The sequence below is a fragment of the Dasypus novemcinctus genome, chromosome 17 (genome assembly GCF_030445035.2).
Source record: "Dasypus novemcinctus isolate mDasNov1 chromosome 17, mDasNov1.1.hap2, whole genome shotgun sequence".
Taxonomy (NCBI): domain Eukaryota; kingdom Metazoa; phylum Chordata; class Mammalia; order Cingulata; family Dasypodidae; genus Dasypus; species Dasypus novemcinctus.
This window is the reverse complement of record NC_080689.1, coordinates 7,323,642-7,348,978: the sequence shown is the minus strand read 5'-3', so window position 1 is coordinate 7,348,978 and position 25,337 is coordinate 7,323,642. Positions and strand designations below refer to the sequence as shown.

The following is a 25,337-nucleotide window of genomic DNA, read 5'->3' as shown; positions in this document are numbered from 1 at the left end:
CATTCACATCCACAGCACGGCTACGTGGGTGCCTTCGTGTCTCGTGTATAGACACAAGATTCATTTGCCTAAAATTAGAACTGGTAATTGCAGAGCAAGAACTAACGCCAAAAGTTGGGCACACAGCCACGCTGCAGACTCCACCCACACCCTTCTGCGTGGAGCTGAGGGAAGGAATGCCCAGGTGAGCCCTGGGGACAAGGCCTGGTGCAGGGGAAAGTGCAGCCAGCTGTCCCACCCACAGGCCCAGGCTCCTCAGTTTGTAATTCCATGGGTTCCTTCTCACCCTAACTTCCTGGCATCCCTGGTCTGTTGTTCCTAAGGGACATACTATAGAGTCAAGACCAGTGCACAGGGCTCAGGGATGCTTGGGGTGCCTGGCTCGCTTGGTCTTCCATCATACCGCATTCCCTTGTTTCTGCTCTCTGTGATTTTAGACACTTGAATAATCTTGTAGATATAATTTTGTACATATTTATCTCTTGGCTAGAATCCCAGAAGGGGAATTAGAGTCAGTGGGTAAATTTATTTGTAATTTTGGAAGATGCTGCCAGATTTCATCCCCAGGGGCTCTACCATTTTGTGGTCCTACCAGAAATGTCTGAGTGCCCATCTCCCTCAGGTCTGCCAGCTTTGTGCTTCCCCATAGTTCAATTTTTGCCAGTATGACAAGTGAGAATTAACTTAGCATTTGTTCTTTTTTTCCCTTTTTTTTTTTTCCTTTGGGATTGATGGTCTTTTTAAGTTGTTTTTCCTGGGGTTTCATTTGTCTTAATTAGGATGGGGATTTTTATTTTTTGCTAATACTTTGTTTTTTCCATACAAGTTTTTTGTTTTTTTTTTTTTTAAAGATTTATTTTTATTTATTTAATTCCCCTCCCCTCCCCCGGTTGTCTGTTCTTGGTGTCTATTTGCTGCGTCTTGTTTCTTTGTCCGCTTCTGTTGTCATCAGCGGCATGGGAAGTGTGGGCGGCGCCATTCCTCAACAGGCTGCTCCCTCCTTCGCGCTGGGCGGCTCTCCTTATGGGTGCACTCCTTGCGCGTGGGGCTCCCCTACGCGGGGGACACCCCTGTGTGGCACTGCACTCCTTGCACGCATCAGCACTGCGCATGGGCCAGCTCCACACGGGTCAAGGAGGCCCGGGGTTTGAACCGCGGACCTCCCATATGGTAGACGGACGCCCCAACCACTGGGCCAAAGTCCGTTTCCCCCATACAAGTTTTAGGACTTACAGATTTTTTTTTTTTTTAAGATTTATTTATTTTAATTTCCCCCCCTCCCCTGGTTGTTTGTTCTTGGTGTCTATTTGCTGCGTCTTGTTTCTTTGTCCGCTTCTGTTGTCGTCAGCGGCACGGGAAGTGTGGGCGGCGCCATTCCTGGGCAGGCTGCACTTTCTTTTCACGCTGGGCGGCTTTCCTCACGGGGTGCACTCCTTGCACGTGGGGCTCCCCCACGCGGGGGACACCCTTGCGTGGCACGGCTCTCCTTGCGCGCATCAGCACTGCGCGTGGCCAGCTCCACACGGGTCAAGGAGGCCCCGGGTTTGAACCGCGGACCTCCCATATGGTAGACGGACGCCCTAACCACTGGGCCAAAGTCCGTTTCCAGGACTTACAGATTTTACTTAAAGTTCTTTCCCAAGACAGTCCAAAGTTATTAGCAATTTGTTTTCTAGATCTTACATGATTTCACTTTTAACAAGTAAATCTGTTTGATTTAGAAATTTTCCCATGGGGAGTAAAGCTCCCTACCTCATTTCTTGTTCCTCAGCAGAGCAATTCATCTCTGCCTAGTTGAAGTGACCTTGATCAAGTTTACTGAGCCTGTTTATTTGTAACTGAAGATGAAAATATATAGCTTGGGGTGGTGGAGCGGTCATTCTGGTGAATAGCAAATGAGTGAAGCCCAAGAATCTGCATTTTAATGTTCTCCCCATGGCAATTCCAGTACACTTGTCTGAGTTTGAAAACCACTATTCTCTAGAACTGTGCTCACAGAAAAGTATGGTGGAAAAGCTCCGCACTTTATAAGATGTAAACGGCATCTTATAATTAAACGTTCTTCGTTTCCATAATTAAACATACTTGGTTGAGGTTCACTGAAAATTGTACAGAATTTCATATTGTAACTATGTCATACAAAATACTTTGGATTTCACTGGTACGCCACTAATCTGAAATCAAGTTTTCAATTTAGAATTCAGTCCCAGAGCCTACGCAGAGAGGACTGCAGGAGGCTCAGAACCAGAATTAGCATCTGCCCAGGACCAGGCAGGATTGTTGACCTTCTGATGGGGGAGTAACCAAGGAGTTAGGCCTGCCTGATAAAGAGGCTGCAGGCCTCAAATTCCACAGACTATACCTACTTCCCTCGGCCACCGTCTAATTACCAAATTATGAAGGTGCATTACAGTTTTTATCATCTGGCAGAAGATGCGTTCAGCAGTGAACTTCTGGCAGGCTTCCTCCTCTTCACCTAGTACGCTGGCTCTCCAGGTGCAGTGCCTGGGTCAGCGCTGGCGGTATCCCTTGGGAACCTGTTAGAAGTGCATATTCTCAGGCCTCACCTCAGCCCTCAGAACCAGAAATGGATGGGAGCAGCAAATTTTTACAAGCCTTCCACGGAATTCTGATGTACACCCAAGTTTGAAAAGCACTGCCTCTCCAAGTGTTTTCTAACTTAATGTAAATACTCAAGAAACTTCACTTTCTGAGGTTGGTGTTCATTTGCATGGCTCTGCAGGCAGTTCCCAGAACACTGAGGCCGAGATAAGCAAGGCGCCTCCTCTTGGCAAGTTACTTGTTCTGGGGCTTGAGCTTGCTCAACCTGCACTTCCAGTCAGGTGCTCTTCTCCCTCCTTTAATGCCTTCCCAAGTATGACGACTCATACATGTACCTGTTTCCTAAAATACACTTCACACACAAAAGCATTCATCACGACAGTGGTACCATCAAGAAGTATTCATGTCTATTCCTGGTGGTGGAACTACCAGTTTCTTTAATTTTGTGGCTAGAAAAAACAACTATTCACTTAGAACCCAGTTTAGATCAGTCACACTGAATAGTCTTTGCTATTTTTAAAAAACAATGTAGGTGGCGGACTTGGCCCAGTGGTTAGGGCGTCCGTCTACCACATGGGAGGTCCGCAGTTCAAACCCCGGGCCTCCTTGACCCATGTGGAGCCGGCCCATGCGCAGTGCTGATGCACGCAAGGAGTGCCATGTGACGCAGGGGTGTCATGTGTAAGGAGTGCTCCCCGTAAGGAGAGCCGCCCAGTGCGAAAGAAAGTGCAGCCTGCCCACACACAGAGCTGACACAACGACGCAACAAAAAGAGACACAGATTCCCCATGCCGCTGACAACAACAGAATTCCCACAGATAACAAAGACGACGCAGCAAATGGACACAGAGAACAGACAACCCGGGTGGGGGGTGGGGAAGGGGAGAGAAATAAATAAAATAAATAAATCTTTAAAAAAAAACCAAAAAAACCAATGTACATATTGTATAGTTTTCTGTACTAGAAATGCTGAAACATTGTATCAACTAAAGCTAATACTTAGCATGAAGACCAGACTTATTAACAGTCCTACTTTCAAACTACAGGTTAGGGTTAAAATCCTGATTTAAACAATGGAAAAGCACTGGTGCTGCTCTCAGGACCTGGCCAGTCTGTCCCCTCTAGAGGCCTCCAAGTAGTGGGATGTTCAGCCATATAATTTCAGTTTAATGATACCATATTGCAGGTGGATGTGAATTTATATTCCGGTTGACCAGACCTTTTCGTTAGGATTTTTTTAATTTTGCCAGTTGCTTTCACAAACTTCATTTCCAGAAGTTAAAGATGGGAAGATGTCAAGAACCACTGTTAATACCAAAATAAAGGCTGTGGAAGATTTACTGTCTTCTAGAACTTCATTATAGAACTGCTTTACATATAAATAAGTTTACTACCTGGGTGAGGGGTGAGTCAAGATTTATTAGCTCATTTAGCAACTCATTGGCCACTCCACCCCCAAACTGTGTTTGATCCCCAGAAAGTTCCTATCTTTAGGCCAGTTTATTCATCATAAAGGAGATCAATTGTTTCCTTTACTCTCTACTTGTATCACAATTTGTACAGGTGTCATAAGCTTCTGTTTAAGCTGTATAGTTGCCCACTGAGTTTTTAAAAAATACAGCAGTTATACCATCCAAAATTTCTTTGGAAAAGCAGAAAGAGCCCACAATGAAAAAGCACAAACATATTTAGCTAAATGCCACTTGGCAATAACAAACTTTCTTTTCCCAATGCTAATATGCAAAACTGTGAAGCCCGTTGTAGATACTGAGAGGAATGAGCTGCCCTCGTTTCAGGTACTGGGAGGCACTTCTCTTTTAAATAGTTTAGATCACTACACAAACAGATCCCCCACTCCTACAAAATTAGCTAGGATACACAATTTGTTGAAAATATAAACGGACTGCTCTCTGTCCAGTATTACAAGATTGGCATTTGCACTCATCTTAAAACTACTAGGTCTGGTTTTCTTCAACTTTTCCTGAAAATTGGGTTAGAGGGTAATTCCTGTTGAGATTATTTTGCTATAAAAAATACACCTCAGTAAATGAGTAATTTTTTATAATTTCTTCAAGTAAAAAATACATCAGATAAAGTTTGTTAAAAAAAGAACTTTAATGTAAGGCACTGTTGTCCCAAAGCTAAATGAAGGATAAAAGCCCACACATGCCATCTTGCTCCAGTACTCCTCAAACATGCCATCTGCCTCTCTACAGATAGGAGAGTAATAGCTCCCTCTCAACAAGCAAGTTCAAATGGCAATTCCTTGGGGGTGATACTACCTCCCAAAGTACCAATTGAGGTTTCCTCTTGAAAATGAAAAATATGACTATTTTAGACTAATAACCAGTGAATACTTTGAGAGGAAAACAAAACTACCAGCTATTACAGCCTAGAAAAGGGCTTCTAAGAGTTCCTGTGTTTCTAACAGTCCAAGGAATATTATTACTACAATATTCTGTTGTCTAGTAAGTCCCTAGGACAAGAAGGGATAAGTTACAAGTGTAACCCTTGATTCAAACTGTCCTTAATGAGGACTTACTTAAGAAATGTAGGTACAAATGGGTTCAGAATCAAACTAACTGCCACTTGGTGATTCAGAAACACTCAACTGATTACACCTCAAGGGCTGTATGACAATGTCCTCATTTACTTTCATTAAATACTTGAACAATAGAACCTTAGGAAAACTGGATTCAAGATTTATCAGACACCTGTAACTTTTTTTCTTAAGGAGGAACCCAGGATTGAACCCAGGACCTTGTACATGGGAAGCAGGCCCCACTAACTATACCCGCTCCCACCTTGCAAGTTATTTTCATAAACAAAAAACAGGCACTTTGCACTTTAGTTCTCAAGACTCACTCATCTACTTTTTTGCAATAGCTGGGTTTTGTTTGATTTTTTTGGTGGGGGTGTGGGAATAACCCTTTCTCCTCTGGGTAATTGTTAGCAAGAAACCTAAAGAGACCTTTTTCCAAGTTAACAAAAATTCATCTAAAGGAAAAAGTCATCCAGAAAAACAAAACTTGGTTAAATAGATAAAGTGTTGTTTATATGCATTATACCAAGCAGACCACTCAGGTTTTTAACAGTTTTCAAACTTAAATCACAGTACAGCTGAAAAACAAATGGGTGATTCTGATGAGGTATTACTTGGACATTTTGGTCTCAGAAGGTGTTTCTCCAGTATCCAATGTCTTCAACAACCGGAAAAGACCAGCAGCCTCTCGTATCCTACTGAATTCAATACAGAATGCCTGTACTTCTATAAACAAGTCCTGCACGTTAATAATTTTGTTACGGATTAAGGATTGGAGAAAAACACACACAAGACGCACCAAACGATTCTGCAAAAGAAAAAAAAAATTTTTTAGTGTGCCCATTTTGCTGGCAGGTATTTATAAAATTTATAAAAATTTATAAAACTCACCTGCATGTATTTATCCTTAATTTGTTCACAAGTAGAGATGCAATTTGATATATAAAGGTGAATAAATTCAGGAGGTAGATCAACAGCTGTAGTTAGTCTGTATCACAAAAAAGGTTACAAAAATAGCACTGTTAATTTTATTCACTAACATTTAATAAAGCAATCACTGTTAACCATAAAAAATAAAATTTCCTTTGGTCATTTATTAAGAATTTCTGATATATGATCCAACCATCTACTTTTAAGTATACCTGGGCAAATAAATCTCAGAGCCATGCCCACTTACTCATAAACGACACTTCCAGTTTTAAAGTCTATACTTAGCATTACACGTTATAATTACTCATTCAGGAATTTTTTTTTTTTAAGATTTTTTTTTTTAAATGTATCTATCTTCCCTTCCCCCTTCCCCCTAGTTGTCTACTCTCTGTCCATTTGCTGTGTTCTTCTGTGACCGCTTCCACCCTCATCAGCAGCACCGGGAATCTGTTTCTTTTTGTTGCGCCATCTTGTTGGGTCAGCTCTCCGTGTGCGCGACACCATTCCTGGGCAGGCTGCACTTTCTTTCGCGCTAGGCGGCCCTCCTTGCGGGGCGCACTCCTTGCGTGTGGGGCTCCCCTACGCGGGGGACACCCCTGCATGGCAGGGCACTCCTTGCACGCATCAGCACTGTGCATAGGCCAGCTCCACATGGGTCAAGGAGGCCCGGGGTTTGAACCGCGGACCTCCCATGTGGTAGGTGGACGCCCTATCCATTGGGCCAAGTGTGCTTCCCAGGAATTTTATTTTTTGAGAGCACTATGTCCCTCTGTGCTTTTGGATGAATCATACGTCATGGTTTCTCATTTACCAAGCTCTAAGAATCTTGACAATTACTAGAAGTGACATTTACTGAGCCCCATTCCATGTAAATGCTACGCAAGGTGGTGTGTCAGAGAGGAAGATTTAAGTTCACTAACTAAAGAGAACAGTACATAACTCAATGCTAAAATGAAGAGTTTATGAAGAGTAATGTGGGTTAGAACAGCTGAAAAAGTCTTTTAAAAGGGGAAATGACTGACACTGAAACCTGAAAAGAGAAGTGTTCTCTAATATTAGGGAACTCTGAGGAAAGGCTTGGAGTCAGGAATTATCACGGCATATTCAGGAGCACAGGGGCAAGACCTGGCTATGCTGAAACAAAGGCATCCTGGCACACCAGACTCAGATTTTGGATTTGAATCTTTAAGGCAAAGGCCCTTATTTCCCTTCCCAAAGGAGTCTGCGGAACGTTTTAAGCAAAAAAATAAAAATGGGATAGGGTCAGGAATTCTATGCCCAGTGTGTCACCTGGGACATACTGGGTTACAGTAAACAAGTTTTCTTTTTGCAGAGCTTTTGCTATGCTATAATATAGTATGAATTTCCAAAAGAAACTCATACCACATTTTCTAAACTGGCCATGGAACTTTTCTCCGTGAGGCCCAAGAACTAGCGCTCTAAGGAAACACTGCTGCAGGCCACTGGAAGCCACCTGACATTTGTGGGCATCAGCAGCAAAAGGTGACCTAACACAGACACTGCTGTGGTAGGTGCTGGGGGGTAGCAAAGCCACAGGACCTAGTCCTTGAAATTTAAAACTAAGAAGGACAGAACAGTATTGCTAAAAAGATGCTGTTGTTCTTGGGCTAAGTGCCAAATGTGTGGTCAAGACAGAAACGTAACAGGAATTTAGTGAAAGGAAGAAGTGACCACTCAGGGTTGGGTCAACCCAGAGGACTTGAAAGAGCCTTTAGCTCCTGAGAGAGTTGACTTGACACAAGGCGGAAAGGCTTGAGCACGAAGGCGGAAATGAAACAAACAGCACGTTTTCAACAAGCTAACCAGAGAGAAAGTTAAAGTTGCATCTCGCCCCAAAAAAGAATGTCCTGTGCCCTGTGCACATACTTCTGACTCAGGTTCTAGTGAGGCTTTTTTGAAAAAATGGGCACTTGTTTCACCAAGTGATTAAATTTTTTAAAAATTTCAAGCAGGTTTAAAATAAATGCTCTAACTGAAGTATTGCATGGGACTCAGGATGGATTTCCCCAAAGTATAAAGAAACCATACACTTTATCATTCAAAACAGGACTCCAAATTAAGGGAGCCCAGGATACTAAGCCTAGATCACTATTATCTCAAGCAAACCTGGACAGATGGCTACTATATATAAATACCTTAATAAAATAGGAGGCTCCCAAGCTAACCCCCACAAGTCTATCAATTTACCTAAAATATATAGGTAAGGAAAAGAATATAAAATGTTAACTGCAAATACACAATATCAGCACACCAAAAGGGAATGCACTGAGGAGCAGATGTGGCTCAAGCAGTTGAGTGCCCACCTCCCATCCTGGGTTCGCTTCCTAGTGCCTCCTAAAGGAAAAACAACAACACAGCAGACAATGAGCAAAAACAATAAGCAAAGACAATGAGCAAACAGACAAGGGAGCCATCTGTGGGGGGAGGGGGGAATTATAAAAAAAAAAAAAAAGATGGGGATTAAAACCTTAAAAAAAAAAAAAGGAATGCCTTCTGTTTCACTGACAGAAAATGATTGCAGGATAAGGAGACTGGGAATCAAGGTTGAGAGAAGAACACAAGTTATTTCTGTAACATTCCCTCAAATCCCCCAGATCTGTACATGGGAAGCAGGCACTCAACCACTGAACTACACTCGCTCCTCAGATTATTTCTTTAATAGGCTTTCTCAGGCTAATAATATCAGGGGGAAAAAACTTCACTGCTAGTTTTTCCCTTCTGGCTATTTATTATCATCCAAATACCCACATACATTTGATCAAATAGAAAATCTGGTACAGGGAAACTTACCGATTTACAACTTCCATAGAATGTAAGGACATATCCATGTTGACCAGAACTGAAAAATATTCAGTTATCTGGCTCGACTGCATTAATTTCAGTAACATTTCTATAGCAACTAAAGGATTGTTTTCCACGAGGTCAGGAAGTTTGGCTGGAGTGAGGCCAATATGATAAACAAGTTTGGGGTCTTTTTCCAACTCGCCAAGGAGCTAAATACAACCAAACAGAAAGTACAAATTAGAGGTTCTTGAGTCAAATTAGAAATTCTCTTTCCTGTATACAAAACCAAGTATTTTAGTCAGTAAGTTATTAAGGTGCATGCACTGAACCCGTGATCATCACGTCTTGATATATGCTAAATTTACATCTGAATTGTAAAGATACTAATATGCAAACACCTCTCAGGCAATCCAAACAGGCCAGGGCTTCCTCCTCCTGAACATTAAGCCAGATTCCACACTGGGTCCTCTCAGTCCTCTGCAGATCATCCGTTACAACCACAAATAATCTTCATTACCAGCTAGTTCTCCCAAAAAGCACCAACCACAGAGAGGTGGGGAACATCAGAGTCTGCAGCCCAGCACTTAGTGGAGAACAGATAAACCTGCAGAGAGCGGGATGGAAAGTGGAAGGCCCAGCTTCTGCCGTTACTCCTCAGTCTTCAAGCTTTTGGTGCTCAAGTCGCACTCCCACTCATCCTTCAAAGAGATTTCCTCAAAAACATTTTTTCTCTGCCAAGCATTTTTTTCTTTTAAATTTTCTTTCTTCTAAATGCTCTTATCCATATCTTCTTGTACATAACCGCAGTGGACTGTGTTTCAGGATGGACTAGTCAGCAAAGTGAGCTCCAAGCACAGTGGTTAATTACTCAACTCTGAAAACATTCTTTCTGGTGGTAAACTGGATTGGAGATGTCAGTGTCTGCCAATAAGTTCTAATCTGAATGTATGCAAACTAAATAAAAGACACCAACAGAAATGTTCTGTAAGAATGTCCCTCCTTGCCATTCCCCTGGGGTGAGTCAGCCGGGCTTACCTGTCAGTTGCTGGGGCTATTTAATCTCAAATCTAAGTGCCAACCGGGGAAAGTTGACTTCCCTGCACCTCATCTCCCCCCTGTATAAAATGTAAATAATTCCACTTACCCTCAGAAGAGTTGCCATCCAGCTTCAAGCCATGTGTGTAAAAGTACCTCACTGGTACCAAGCAGGGACAGGCTCACCAAGAGCGTGAGATCTAGCCTACCCTACTCCTCCCAGAGCCAAACTGATCACAAACGAAATCTGAAACATTTGTGGTCATCAGAGTCCTTGCCCCACCAGAGTAAATTCACCAAAAAGGGAAAGGGGGGAACAAAACTTCAGAGGTCCAAAAGGCCTCTGGAACGACGTACTGCTAAGCTCATGCTGACAGTATAAGGTTACTGACCACTTAACACTGCACGAAAAAGAAAAAATAAATTCCTGTTGTATTATAGAGAAGAAAATGTTTGCAATAAATACATACCTGTGTTTGTTGGGGAGAAGATAAGGGGCTTTTGAAGGCTTTGGCCATTATTCGCTTGATCTCTACACCAGTGCTATTCTTCACACACATCGATTTATCCCACTGAATCACATGGTCAGGCTCCGTCGGATTTAGCCAAGCCAATTCATCCTCACAAACGTGGAGAGGAGGCGGGGGACGAATAAACTCTGGCCGGAAGTGGCCTGTGGCGACAGCAATATTTGACTGCTTTCATCAGTAAGCTAACATCTGTATATCTTTCACACATAGTTCACTTAGTGAAGTATGCTAATCTGTTTTAATAAGGATGCTGTGATAAAACTTCATAAGCAGAAATAGAAATGATTTAAAAAAAAGGTCAGAATTTCATGCGTAATAGAAATAAGAAAATTAAACACTGATATTACTTCTTCATGCCAGAGACCAAATCTATTGATTTCTGGAGAGAGGGGAGGAATGCATCACCATGAAATGACAACTTTTAACTCAAACATAATCACCACTTGGTATTAAAGGATACAACTATCCAGTTGGTAGAAGTCTTTTGATGGGAAAAATTAAACACTGCTACTTGTCCTCACTCATCCTACTCTTGGTTACCTCTGTTTTCTTCAGCAGCCACTATGATTTACACTATTTTTATCTTGGCATCTTATAACCTTGAAGTCTCACATTATATGGAAATGAAATAACAGGAGGAAAAAAGAAATACAGTTGACTTTTGACATTTTCAAATCTATTTGGAGATTTTCATGAATTCCCAAAGTCACAACCATATTCTTTTTATAAAACAGAAAAATGCAACAAGAAATGAAGTGACTTAAACTTAAGACCTCTTGACTATGTCATAAAACAAGATTCATCCCCAAGTTATAAACTATGATAATAAATGCTGGCTACAACCTTTGCTGAACCAATGTTGTAGCTTTCTCTGGTTTCCTCCTGGACACCAGCTGGCTTATTCCTATCATAGAGCCGAGCCCCTGCCAAATTTGAGATTTACTCTTTAATTTACTGAAAACTTCTATTTTCTGGCTAAGAATCATCACTTTCTTAGATATCTATACTGTCTCTTCACTTGTATTACCAGGACTAGCATCTGAATCTCTTTTCAGACCATTTATTTTAAAAAGAAACAAAGTTGCTAATAGTTGATAAGAACCACTAATTGTGTAATAAAGAGAAGGTTTCTGTGGAGGGGCATGCCTGGTGTTTGGGGAGACTCACTCACTATCTGAGGGGTGTGCTTTTTGCATACTTGGTCAGTGGCCTAAGCAATTCCAAGTTGTGCCTGAACAAATGTTCAGTAAAACTCACTACATGCTGTGGCCTCCAGGGACATATGTGACTAGCTGAAACTTCAAATCTGAAATCCATTTACACCACAGATCTACTGCTACCCAAACAGTATAAAAGGTCACTGCGTAAGTTTCAAACTCATGATGAACTATGATCTGAGAACATGGACTTATCTCTAAATAGAAAATAGGCCTTCTTCATTAAAACCAAAGAGAGGGGAGTGGATGTAGCTGAAGCAGTTGAGTGCCTGCTTCCCACATGGGAGGTACCAGGTTCAGTTCCCAGTGCCTCCTAAAAACAAAACAAAAATCAAACAACAAGGAAACAAATGAAAAAACAAACTCAGGGGAGCCAATGAGGCTCAGTGGCTGAGGACCAGCTTCTCACATACAAGGTCCCAGGTTCAATCCCTGGGCCCAGTATCTTAAAAAAAAAAGAAACCAAAAAAAACAGACGTCTATCAGACCAAAAGATGCAGCTATATTATATTATTTCAAACTCAATGTTTTCTTTTAATTAAAGTAAATCAAAAGTAATAAGATCAGTAAGCTTTAAAATGGAGAAGGTAATCACAGAGATAAGATTAATAAAGACGTATAAAACAAAAAGGTAATAAACTACAAAAACAGACTCATTTCAGTAAAATCTGAGAATTTTTATCTTTAGGCAGGCCGACAATACGAACATAATAAAAACATTAGTGTGTAACTTTTCTTGGAGTAAAAACTAACTTTTACTGAGCACCTCTACTTTGTTCTAGATACCATCCTTAGAAGTTTCACATTAAATTCAAGTTTAAGTAGCAACAAAAATAACACGATGTATCAGAAAATGGAAGAGTCTCAGGGAATGCTGATAAAATAAAACCAAGAGTATACAATGAATGTATCTGTACGTACTTTCAATCGGGGGCTTTGGTCCACTAACTAAAGCTTCTGTGATCTGAGAGGCAACAGAGCTGTCAAATCCAGAATTGGAGGAGTCCGGGTCTGGGTCACTGAGGATACTAGGAAAGCTGGCCTTGCTCTGGGTCGGCAACTCAGACTGGCGTTCTGAAACAGGGGACAACAGGCCAAGTTTAAAGTCAAGGCCACCATGAGAATGAAAAGAGAAAACACAAACTGGGGGCAGGGAGTGCAATACACATCAACAATGGGTTAGATTATACATGTGTATGTATCTTCTACAAATCAATTTATAAACAAACCCAATAGGAGAAAATGGGCTAATGACTTCACCAGGCATTTTACCAAAATAAAGCTTAAACAGCCAATAAACATCTGAGAAGATGTCCAATCTCATTTGAGACCAATTAAAACACATATTACTACACACCTACGAGACTGGCAAAAATGAACAAACCTGAAATCATCAAATGCAGAGAAGAATATAAAGTAATAGGAACTCGCATAGGGAATGAAACGTGGCGTAGCAATGTGGCATTACCTAGTAAAGTTTTATCTGTGCATAATTCCACCTGGAATAAACACTTTCACATGTGTACTTGGAGAATATACCAGAGGATTCCTAGCAACAATATATCTGTCCACAGTAGGCAGGATAAAGAGCTTGGAATTCCATTGTACGAATATACCACAACAGCAATGAAAAGCAACCATGATGCAGTTACAAGCATCGATGTTGCTGTACCTCACAAATAATACCACATAACAGCAGAAAGAAAACACAAAAGAGTCAAGTATGATTCCATATATGCAAAGTCCAAGAACATGTAAAATTAATCTATATCGTTCACAGAGGCACGCAAAAGAGGGCTACAAAGTAAAAAATGATTATCCCAAGAGTCAGGTGAATGATGCGGAGCGCAAGAACAATAAACAACAGGCAGTTTCTAGGTTCTGACAATATTTTTTAACCTGGACGGGGGATTGTTCCAGGATCACTTTTTAATAATTCCTTAAAATGTATATGCAAGACCACCAACCCCAGGGGGAAAGGCCAGATACACAGGAAAAGATGTCTTTGGTACAGGAAAAGATTTTTTACTTCGTTCACTTAATTTCAAAAATTAAAAAAAGCTTATTAAAATTATCCCAATATGCTATTTCTTTCCATCTCTAAATAGTGAAGCACAAAAAGTTAGATGACACACTGTTGACCAATATGTGGGGAAAACTTTAAAAATTGGCAAACTGTAAGTTAGTAAGAGGTGGGCATTTTTACTAGAGGTGGGAATTTTTAATAAAACTTCTGAAATGAGCAGTCATTAGTACCAGAGTAAAACACTGCCCCACCCCTGCCCCCCATAGTTAGTTCTGTTGTACTTGTCTACTTGCTTTTTAAAAGCTAAGCAAATGCCAATGGCATCGTCCCTAAATCATCTTTGGCCCATGGGTCTCCCTGTAAGACATCAGAATTTCAGGTCTTCTCAGAGATGACCTATATGGCAGGATCTAGAGCAGGTGCACTTGCTTTTACTTATTTATTTATTTTGGACTTGTAAAAATGAATGGCTCGGGGTTGGGACATCTTCAATTAGGGAAGAGCACAGGAAGGGGCAAGCAAGGCTTAGCCACTTTACCTAAATTCTCTACCCTTCCCCTAGTCACACATTCATTTCTGAGCTTAATACACTTCAAAAATTTTTCACAGGGTGATTCAAGCCATCACAAGTTGAAAGGGAGGTCAGATTTTACTTTCATTTTATTAAATACCCAACTAGAGCCATCAGAATATACATCGCTTCTGAAAGTAAGGTGACTGAATTTGCCTATTGCCTCTGTAATCTAACCACTGCCATACTGCTAATACCCAATAGTTTAAAAAGTGAAGTTCAGTATGCTCCAAGGAAAAATAGTTTATCAAAATACTTTCGCTTATATAAGCATATCACCTTCTATCAGAAGTGCATGAAGTCAAAGAAGGATGGGACATTATCCAAATTAATTCAATACTGCAGCCCACTTAGTCACAAGTTCTCCATTCTTGGTCAAGGGATGACACATGTGGCGTTATCTCAGAATATCACTAATGAATCATTCTCAAGAGATGGGCATCTGTATTTTTCTTAGAGCAAGCAAGCAAAAGGTGCCCCTTCTTATGTTTCAGAACATGGGGCCTCTCCAGCCACAAAGTTCAAGGCAACACCCAGTTTGCTTCAAGAGCACCCATTCATTTGCTTACGTATGTAACCCAGAGGTGCCCAAGTACTTGTGGAATGTACAGCAGGCAAAAGGTAGAAAGGGGAGCATGGACGACAACGCCATGTGAATACCGCCGACTCCCTCGAGCACTCTGGGGTACAGATCAAGCATCCTTGTCTGGCAACACAGGCTCTCCCTGGCCTCGTGCTCTGCCCTGCTAAGCTGGAAGGGGAGACCATGGCCGTCTGACAGCCAGGGAGCAACTACAACGCTGGCTTTCTACATTCCAAACTACCACCTTTCATATATTGATGCCACTTTGAAATTAAAGTTTAACCATAATCCAACTGCAGGGGAAGGAGTCGAGAGGACAGGCAGTTCTACTAAACTGGTACCACAAGAAGTGACTGCCCGGGATGCAGATATGAAACCCTGAGAAGATCTTCACCGGAGTATTTATTATCCTGTTTGAGGTGAATTCACACAACATTCAATACAAATATTCCAAAACCAGGTCTCAATCATGTATGAACTAAATATTTTGGACTAATCATAATTTTGCTCCCTGCTTTATGAATGTGTATAAAAGATACTTTTTCACCTCACATGCTTAGATAGATTTTCATGTACTCTTCGCCTCAACCATCTTCTACAGTTTTTATGGTTTTCCTTCTTTAATCTTAAGATTAAATCACGTGATTCTTAGAGACTGAAGTCATCTGCGTTCCCTGGCAGTAAACAATCAGGCACATGGTGATGGAGTCACGTACAGCCACTGACACAGCCCTAAACAACTTGCCTTCAAGTTGTTAGCAGTGCCTCAGAACTGAAGGAAAAGGTACTGTCAGAAAGAAATTTTACAGACTGAATTTTATCTAACATTCTTCTAAAATTGCAAAAGCTATCAACTCAAGTGAAAACCTGAATTCATATGCCATATTTGCAACAAAAATGAAGATTTCAGCTAAGGATGCAGTATTGTATATAACTTTCTCATGGAAAATACTAATCCTTTAGCGCATTACAAGGATCTTCATTTTAAAGATAGTACAGCAAGGAAAGAGGCCGCCTGCCACCTCCCAAGAATGCCCAGCCCTGGGCCGTCCTTACCAGCCAAGGCCAGCTGAAGCCCGCTAATGTCCACGGACTGGCCCATGTTTCCAACGTCCATCAAAGCAATCTGGCGTGGTGTCTTTTTAAAGAGTTCCCTTGGTGGTGCCAGCATCAGCTGGGAAAGAAAAAATTTTTCTGGTGGAGTTATAGGAGGTAAAAAGCCTGTAAACAAAAACGTGCAACTTTTAAAAATTGACTTGACTCTGGAGAAATGAGCATTTACTACTTGCCACTTTAACCTACACATTTAAAGACAACTCAGAATTAAACTTTGTTTACCAAATATACCCATTTGTGAACTACACAATTAGATATATCCTTGGAAATCCCATCGTTTGTATCCATACCAAAGAAACTTAATTTTTTTTTTAATTATTAAGATCTTTATTTTCTAAAGAGCCTCAATTCCTAAAGCTTAGGCATGCCAACAAAATAGGTAATAAAACTTTGGCTCTCAGAAATGCCTTTCTTCTCTGCCGCTGCCAGTGACTGTACAGAAGCTGAGAAAAGAGAAGCATTCCTTAACAGTGCAAATACACCTTACATACTGCCTGTTCAAGACATACGGCAGCTACAAAACTCCCACAGGCTGAGTGTCCTTTCACTTTTGTCCCAAATTTAACTGTTCACCACGTCTCATTTATCCCACCCCAGAATTTACGGGACCCCACTCCCTTTCTCCATCCCCTCTCCTCCTCTCCTGTGCAGACTACGTGGCAGCCTTCCTGAGCTCCCCAGCTCCCACCACCCACACTCCACACTCCCCGCTACCATTTGACTGTATTTCTAGAGGACAAATCTGATCACAACACTTAAACCCAAACTCTGCACCATTACAAGATCTTTCACATTCTGACCCCAACCCACCTTCTTAATTTCAACCCTTGGACTCCCTGCCCTCCACACACCCAGCGCGCCAGTTAAGCAAGACCCCTCAGCTTCCCTCAATACAATCAGTTCTTTAACAACACTCAGAGGGGCCAGTCCCTTCCCTCCCCACACCCATCTGATCAATATCCAGCAAAAATGTCCTGTGCTCTGCGAACCTCTCCAGCGCCTCAGCCAGCTGTCCCTTCCTCTGTGTGACCTAAAATTGTAGATACGACCTGCAGGACAGCCCTTACCACACATCACAACTGTGTCTCCCCAAGCAGGCCACAAGCCTGAGTGCAGGGAAGCCATCTCTCTCACTCACAGGGACGGCCTCGGTCTCGGCTCTGCATCAGATTCATCTGAAAAGCTTCATGAAAACTCACCACCAGATGCTCTCCCTGGCTGTACAGGACTGGAAGTGCCAGGAGGGAGGCGTAGGCACAGATACCTCCTCTCCTGGTTGTGTCCACACCATCCCTACCCGCTCTGACACTGGCAATAACCAGTAACACTTCTGGATACTTTTTACCCCTCATAACCACCATGCCAGGCAGGAATTATTATCTGCATTTTACAGGCAAGGACACTGAGGCACATAAAGATTAAACAACCCACCCAAAGAGTCCATCCCTGCCAACTGCCTCCCCTCCTTTGGCAAATTTGTGTTTATAATGCCATCTGTAGACTGGGTCTAGATTCAGGATCACTGCAGTTGTGAATGGCAGTTTATGACTCATGGTTCCTTGGCCTAACCAGCCCTACAGAATCCTAAGGCTCGCCTGATCTAAATCCTATACTGTCCCCATCCTCTAATAGGGCCACTCTACGGTGGTGGGTTTTGACATCACACGCATGTGCTGCACTCATTTTCTAGGGGTTCACAAACTTCCTGAAAGCTCTAAGTGCCTGCACCCAATGGGCATCTCAGCTCAGCAGAATGGCTGCCCTTCTTAGGTAAGGGCAGTACAGGAAATTCATCAGAGGACGCTCAGATCCAGAGGGGTGGCCACGCAGGAAAACTGACCAGCTGCAACTGTAAGAGCTTTCCTGTGCCACAAAAACCTAACAGTACCTCAAGAACTGCCACCTTAACTTCTTTTTTTTTGAGGTACTGGGGATTGAACCCAGGATCTCATATGTGGGAAGCCAGCAATCAACCACTGAGATACATCAGCTCCCTTGAGTTGGTTCTTTTACATCTGCTTGCTTGTTTTTTTGTTTTTAGGAGGCATTGGGAACTGAAACCTGGGACCTCCCATGTGGGAAGCAAGCACTCAACTGCTCGAGCCACACCCGCTCCCCAATATTTCTTTTTATTATGGTAACATATATACAATTTCCAATTTTAGCCACTATCATTTGTAAAATTCAGTGATTTCAATTATATTCACAATATTGTGCCACCATCACCACCATCCATTACAAAAACTTTCATCTCCCCAAACAGAAACTCTGGACGCATTAAGCAATTACTCCCTTTCTCCCCTTCTCAGTCCCTGGTGACATGTGATCTACTCTCTGTCTCTGGAGCTTATTCTAGGTATTTCATTTAAGTGAAATCATCCAATATTTGTCCTTTTGTGTCTGGCTTACTTCATTCAACATATTTTCAAAGTTCATCCATGTTGTTGCATGTATCAGTACTTCATTCCTTTTTACGGCTAATATTCCACTGCATAGCATTCACCACATTTTATCCATTCGTCTGTCAATGGGACCTTGAGTTGTTTCCACCTTTTGGCTACTGTGAATAATGGTGCCATGAACACTAGTATACAATTATCTGTTTCAGTCTCTGCTTTCAAGGTCTTCAGCTACCTACATAGGAATGGAACTGCTCGGTCATGTAAGAATTCTGATTAACTTCTTGAGGAACCACAAAACTCTTCCACAGTGGCTGCGCCATTTACATTCTCACTAGCAATGCACAAGTGTTCCAATTTCTCTACATCCTTGATAATACTTGCTATCTTCTGGGTGTTTTTGTTGTTTTTTTTTTTCAATAATAGCCATCCTTGTGGTTGTGAATTGGTATTTCATTGTGCATTTGACTTGCATTTTCCTAATGACTAATGATGGTGAGCATCTTTTCATGTACTTGTCAGCTATTTGTGTATCTTTCTTTCTATTCAAGTCCTTTTCCCATCTTTTAATTAGGTTGTATTTTTGTTGTTGAGTCATAACTGTACTTTTTATATATTCTGGATATTAAACCCTTGTTAAATAAATGATTGTCAAATGTTTTCTACTATTCTATAAGTTGTCTTTTCAATTTCTTGATGATGTCCTTTGATACACAAGTTTTCAAATTGATGAAGTCCAACTTATGTTCTTTTGTTGCTCCTCTTTTGAAAAGGTGACATATTTAAGAATCCATTGCCTAATACAAGGTCATGAAAGTGTTCCCCAATGTTTTCTTCTAAATATATTTTAGCTCTTATATTTGTGTCATTGATCCATTCCTGTTGTTTCGTTTTTAGGAGATACTGGGGAGAACCTGAGACCTCATACAAGGCAAGCAGGCACTTAACACTGAGCTACACCCACTCCCCACTGATCCATTTTGAGAGATCATTTTGTCTATAGTGAGGGACAGGGGTCCAGTTTCATTCTTTTGCATGTGAATATCCAGTTTCCCAGCACCATATGTTAGAGAGACTATTCATTTCTCATTGTGTGAACATGGCCTCCTTGTTGAAAATCAACTGGCCATAGATGTGAGTTTAAGAATTCTATTCCATTGGAATAAATCTGCCTGTCCTTTGGGTCATCTAAACTGTCTTGATTACTGTGGCTTTGTAATAAGTTTTGAAATCAGCAAGTATGAGTCCTCCAACTGTGTTTTTCTTTTTCAAGATGGTTCTGGCAGTCCAAGGCTCCTTGCCATTCCATATAAATTGAAGGGTCAGCTTTTCCATTTCAGTAAGAAAGGCTACTGGAATTTTGATTGGGGTTGTGTGCAATCTGTAAATCATTTTGGGTATCATTAACATTTTAACACTATTAAATCTTCTAATCCATAAACACAATACCTTTCCATTTATTTAGGTCTCCTTTAGTTTATTTCAGAAGTTTTATAGCTTTCACTGTACAAGTCTTATATCCTTGATTAAATTTATTCCTAGGTCTAAATTAGTATATATTCTATTTCTAATCTTTAAACCTGTCATTACTATTTCACTTTCCTATTAATTGAATTTGACAATATTAATAGGCTTTATTTTTTAAGAAGTTTTGGACCACAGAGGGGTTCAACTATGGCAGGGGAGGAACACTGGTGTGGGGTATTACTGATGGGGGACACATGGTTGGGAGGGAGTTCTCCAGGGTATGTATACGGGGATATAAAAATGTTCGGATATTCATTGGGTATTTTCAGAGTAGTTACAGTGACCAGCAACTGACAGAGTGCTGAATTCCTAGCCAGGGGAGCTCTGTCACATTACCCAATGGAACAGCAACAATCCCCCAAGTGCAAGTGCAAAGACCAGTGAAGAAGGATGGTCCACTGATGAGCTCTTGATACTGATGACTATGCTTATAAGCCTGTGTACCTGAAATATGTACTAGGCCTAGAGCTGCAGGTTACTAAGAGTTACCTCCTGAGAGCCTCCATGTTGCTCAGATGTGGCCACTCTCTCAGCATGTAAATGCATTACCTTCCTCCCAGCATGAGACATGACTCCCAGGGATGAGCCTCCCTGGTGCTGAGAGATTACTAACAATCAATAACAGGTGATTCAACTAGAAAAAGACCTTGAATTAAAGGGGGAAATGGTAAAGACAAATGAGTTTATATGGTTAAGAGTCTTCAAAAAAGAGTCAGGAAGTTATCAAACAGATCGTGCTTATGCACACTTCAGAAGAATCCCAGAGACAGCCAAAGCAGATACAACCCCAAGTACTGGTACTCCTGAGGGTTATGGAGACACACAGGTTCTACGGTAAAGGCAGCTAGCTCTGGAGTTCAGTGCCTTGTCAATGGATCCGACTTTGGAATTTGTGTTCCTGAATATGATGGAGCTGGACTCAGATGTAACCTTTCTACACATGCCTCTTCTGTCACTTCTCCTGAACTTGTGGTTGGCGTTGGGGTTGGTGTATATCCAGGAGACTTGAATCTCTCGACTGTCCATGTGCCAGCTGGGCCCTGAACGTCAGAAGAGTTGCAACTCCTACTCTTGGTTTGTTGGACTTACCCAACTCAGCTAACAGGGTGAAGATGGTCAACCACCACAACAGGGAACCAAGAGTGCCTACAACTCCAAGCAGGAGAATCGCATCCATCTATCATGTTGGATCTAAGCCTCCTCTCAATATAGAGGTGGAGTGGACATCATCATCCCAGGGTCCACAGGATGGAGGAATAAAATATGGATTAGAGTGGACTTACTGGTATTCTATTACAGAACTATTGTGACTAGAAATGGAAGAAACTGTAGTACTGATGTGGAGAAAATGGCCACAGTAGTTGCTGAGGGCAGGGAGAGGGAAGAAGAGATGCGATGTGGGGGCATTTTCTGGACTTGGAGTTGTCCTAAATGATATTGCAAGGACAGATGCTGGACATTTTTATGCCATAACCCACTGAATGTACCAGGGGAAAGTGTAAACTACAATATGAACTATAATCCATGAGAGGCAGCAGTGCTCCAAGATACATTCACCAAATGCAATGGATGTGCCGCAATGATGGCTGTTGATGGAGTGGGGAGGGATGTGGGAACCTCTTACATTTTCTAATGTAACATTTTTTGTGATCTAAATATCTTCAAAAAAAAAATAAAAAATGAAAAAAATTAAATTTAATTTAAAAAATGTATCCCTAGGTATTTTATTATTTTAGTTGCTATTGTAAATGGAATTTTTTCTTGATTTCCTCTTTGGATTTTTCACTACTGGTGTAGAGACACAATTTATTTTTGTTTGTTATCTTGTAACCTGCCACTTTGCAAAATTCATTTTATTAGCTATATAAATTGTCTTACAGATTTGAGTCATGTAATCAATAAATAAAGTTCTACATCTTCCTGTCCAATATGGATACTTTTATTTCTTTTTTCCCTAACTGCCTTAACTAGAACTCTCAGTACAATTTTGAGTACCAGTGGTGAAAGAAGACATCTTTGTCTTGTTCTGATCTTAGGATAAAAACTTTCAGTCTTTCACCATTAAATATGTTAGCCGTGAGTTTTCATATATGCCTCATATGCTGATGAAGTTCTCTTCTATTCCTAGTTTTCTGAGTATTTTTATCAAGAATGGGTGCTGGATTTTGCCAAATGCCTTTTTTGTTTTGTTTTCCTTCATGTTATAAATGTGGTGTATTACATTGATTTTTCTCATATTGAAACACCCATGTATTCCTGGGATAAAGTCCACTTGATTATGTTGTATAATACAATCTTTTTAATATGCTGATGGATTCAACTTGCTAGTTTTTTGTTGAGGATTTCTGCATCTATATTTATGAAGGTTACTGGTCTATAATTTTCTTTTCTTGTGATGTTTTCATCTGACTAAAATGGATAATGCCATCTTCTGAATGCATGTTACAGATGGCACTGCCTATAGTGACCGTCCTTTCTCACACTGGGTAGGGACCTAGCTGGTTAAGGTCTGGTTAAGGATGGAGTTGTTCCATACCTCTAACTACCTGCTTCCTGCACTACACTTATCCTCATCTAAATCTCCCAGACACCTCGATCACTCATAAGCTTTCTCCTCTCCTGGCTGTAAGTCTCCACCCAAAGTAAAATCCTCATAACAAAATTTCCAGAGGAGGGCAGGGAGGGGGAGGGTAGAAGAGAGAAAAGCCTTGCATCTAACCTACTGATCTCACCAATGCGGCCCGAGTACACATCTTATATAATGTTTATTAGCCATGCATTTTCTAGTCTGAACTTGAGACTACCTTCCATCCTCTCCCTCATCTCAAGATCCAAGGACAACCTAAGAGACCTAGTAAGGCAGCTGAAAATTCCTTCAGCACGGCTTAATGTGCACTTCCGCCAACAACTTCTTCCAGTTCTTAACAGTGACTTCTATTTAGTCATGTGACACTTAAAACCGGAGCAGGTCCAACGTGTCATCAATTACACCTTTACACACCCCTAATGAGCTTTGGAAGAACGAGTCGTATTTGAGGCACTAAAAATGCTAAGCCCACACAGGTGTAGATTTGCTAGCCTACTGTTTGAAAGTATCATTTTCGATCCCATGAACTTGTAAATAAGCCACACACACCCAGACGTCAGCGCTATGGAGGCGGAGAGGAAGGAGAACGTCAAAAGGAGCTACTTTGACCTGCGGGTGAATCCCAAAAGCTCCGGTGGAAAACTGCCGCGTCGGGCGGCGGAGCCACCAGGCGGCCCCCCACCCGCGGCCCCGGCTCCTACCTGAAAGAGGCGGCCGGTCGGGCTCCTGGCCGCCGCGGGCGGGCGGCGCGGGGTTGAGCAGGTGCGCGAAGCTGGCGGCGAAGGGGTTGGCGGCGAGTGGCTCGGTGCGGTACATCTCCCAGAGCAGGTAGAGCGCGGTGAGGCGCTGCGCCGCGCTGGGCAGCAGGTCCGGCTGCTGCAGCAGCATGACGAGCACCGAGCCCAGGCGGAAGTGGTCGGCCTTGCTGAAGTAGTGGTGGAAGGCGGTGGAAAGGCCCTCGAAGGTGCTGCCGCCGCCCGCCTCCTCCGAGATGATGCTCAGCAGGCTCGAGAGCTCCTTCGGGGTCAGGCTCATCCTGCCCGCGGAGCCCCCCGGGCCTCCGCTCCCCGGCCCCGAGCCACCCGCGCCGCCTCTGCCGCCGCCGTAGCCTCCCGGGCCGCTCCTAAACGCCGACCCCGCCGCTTCCCGGGCCCCTCTCTGCTCCGCGGCGCTGAGAAGCCGGCTAGACGCCGCGCTCGCCCCGCCTCCGGGCATCAAATTCGCCCGCCCTGCTTCCCGGCCGCCGCGGACCCGGCGCCGCCTCGCTCCGTCCTCGCAGCCGTAAAGCGCGCGGTTACGCGACAGCGTCGCAAGCCAGAGCGTCGGGAAGCCGCAGGCGCTGGAGCGGAGGGGGCGGTGCCAGCCAAAGCGAGGCTGGTGGGTCCCGGCTTGGGCGCTGACCAGGTGGGCGGGGCCGAAGCGGCCGGGCACGGGGCGGGGCGGGGCTTGAGGGCGCGGGCCTGGGGCGGGGCTTCGGCCGTATACCCTGCAGAGAGCCAGGCGGGCTTGGGAGACCCCGGGGCGGTTCCTGGCACCCGAGGGTGCCAGTAAATGTTGGCTTCGTTATTGTTTGGAAAAACGCGTGTTAGGGTCTATGTAGTCTCCTTAATTTAACATCCGTGACTGTTCACTGGAAAAAAGTTTTCAATGCACAGAACGCAGTTCTTTTTTTGTTCCATGGACCCCTTTGCCATGAACATCTTATTAAATCCTTACTATACTGCAGATTATTTAATAAATTTATAACAGCCACACCAACACATCCTAAGAATAATGATTTTGTGAATTTCAGTTCAAAGTCACAGACCCCTTGTTAAGAACCCCTGTTATAGCTGAAAGACATCCCCACTCCCGTTTCTCATAACCCAGGTTAATGGGGTTATGGTCTCATAACCCTCTTTTTTGCAGAAATGGAAACATACTGTCCACGGAATTTTATACATGGATTTTAAACAACATTACAGGAAAATGTTTCCCATAGTTACTCATTTACAAGATTTTTGGCTGCGCCACTTTTTCTAGACCCTGGTTGTGCATTAGAAGTACCTCGATTTATTGGACTTATCCCAGCCAGCTAATAGGGAGGTGAAGAAGGTCAACCACCACACCAGGGAGCCAAGAGTGCCTACAACTGCAAGCAGGAGAACTGCAATCTAAGCACCCTCTTGATACAGAGGTGGAGAGGACATAGCCATCCCAGGGTGACTTGCTGAGGCTCTATTCTGGAATTGTGGTGCTTAGTGATGGAAGTAAATGTGCCATTGAGGTGGAGAAAGTGGCCGTGATGGCTGCTGGGGGTGGGCAGTGGGAAGAAGAGATGTCATGTGGGGGCATTTTCAGGACTTGTCCTGGGTGGTACTGCAGGGACAGTTACTGGACATTGTATGTCCTCCCATGGCCTACTGGGTGGACTGGGGGAGAGTGTAAACTATAATGTGGACCATTGTCCATGTGGTGCAGCAGTGCTCAGAGATGTGTTCACTGAGTGCAGTGAGTGTCCCATGATGTTGGAGGAGGAGGTTGCTGTGGGAGGAGTGGGGTGAGGGGAGTGGGGAGTATATGGGGACCGCATATTTTTTTAATGTAACATTAAAAAATAAAGACAAAAAAAAAAAAGTACCTGGAAAACACAAATGTGTGCCCCACCCACTGATTCGGGTATTCAAAACAAAATAAAAGCTCCCTGGGTGGACTGTGAAGTGCAATTTGGGCTGAGAGCCACCGGGTAGCGTTTCCCAGGCCTGCCCCAACCCCGGAGCTACAGAAACCTATAGTTTATATACCACCAAGCAAATCTGGGAAATCCCGCCTGCACGAGACAGTGAGAAGCAACTTAATTTTAATTCTTTAAGCACAATTTAAGGCAGAGAAATTGCTTGGTCAACAGCTATGCATATTTTGAAGGCT

At 42.7% G+C, this 25,337-nt stretch overlaps 1 protein-coding gene across 1 annotated transcript; it reads right to left on the bottom strand.

Annotated features, from left to right (window-relative positions):
* Positions 1-4,658: 4,658 nt before the first annotated feature.
* CNOT11 (CCR4-NOT transcription complex subunit 11) lies at positions 4,659-23,705 on the bottom strand. The gene is made up of 7 exons (XM_004471756.5): positions 23,132-23,705; positions 15,858-16,022; positions 12,543-12,695; positions 10,345-10,547; positions 8,846-9,048; positions 5,996-6,092; positions 4,659-5,912 (listed from the first exon to the last, which is right to left on the bottom strand). The coding sequence occupies exons 1-7, from the start codon at positions 23,643-23,645 to the stop codon at positions 5,715-5,717; spliced, it is 1,533 nt and encodes a 510-aa protein (XP_004471813.2). The 5' UTR covers positions 23,646-23,705; the 3' UTR covers positions 4,659-5,714.
* Between the last annotated feature and the right edge of the window lie 1,632 nt (positions 23,706-25,337).

Bases quoted from the DNA above. Each gene is read 5' to 3' on its own strand.
- CNOT11 (XM_004471756.5), bottom strand. From the start codon at position 23,645: ATGCCCGGAGGCGGGGCGAGCGCGGCGTCTAGCCGGCTTCTCAGCGCC. The intron at 16,023-23,131 runs GTAGGAGCCGGG...TTTTGTTTACAG, and splicing joins CGACCGGCCGCCTCTTTCAG to GCTTTTTACCTCCTATAACT. The intron at 6,093-8,845 runs GTAAGTTTCCCT...TTTGTGATACAG, and splicing joins TCTATGGAAGTTGTAAATCG to ACTAACTACAGCTGTTGATC.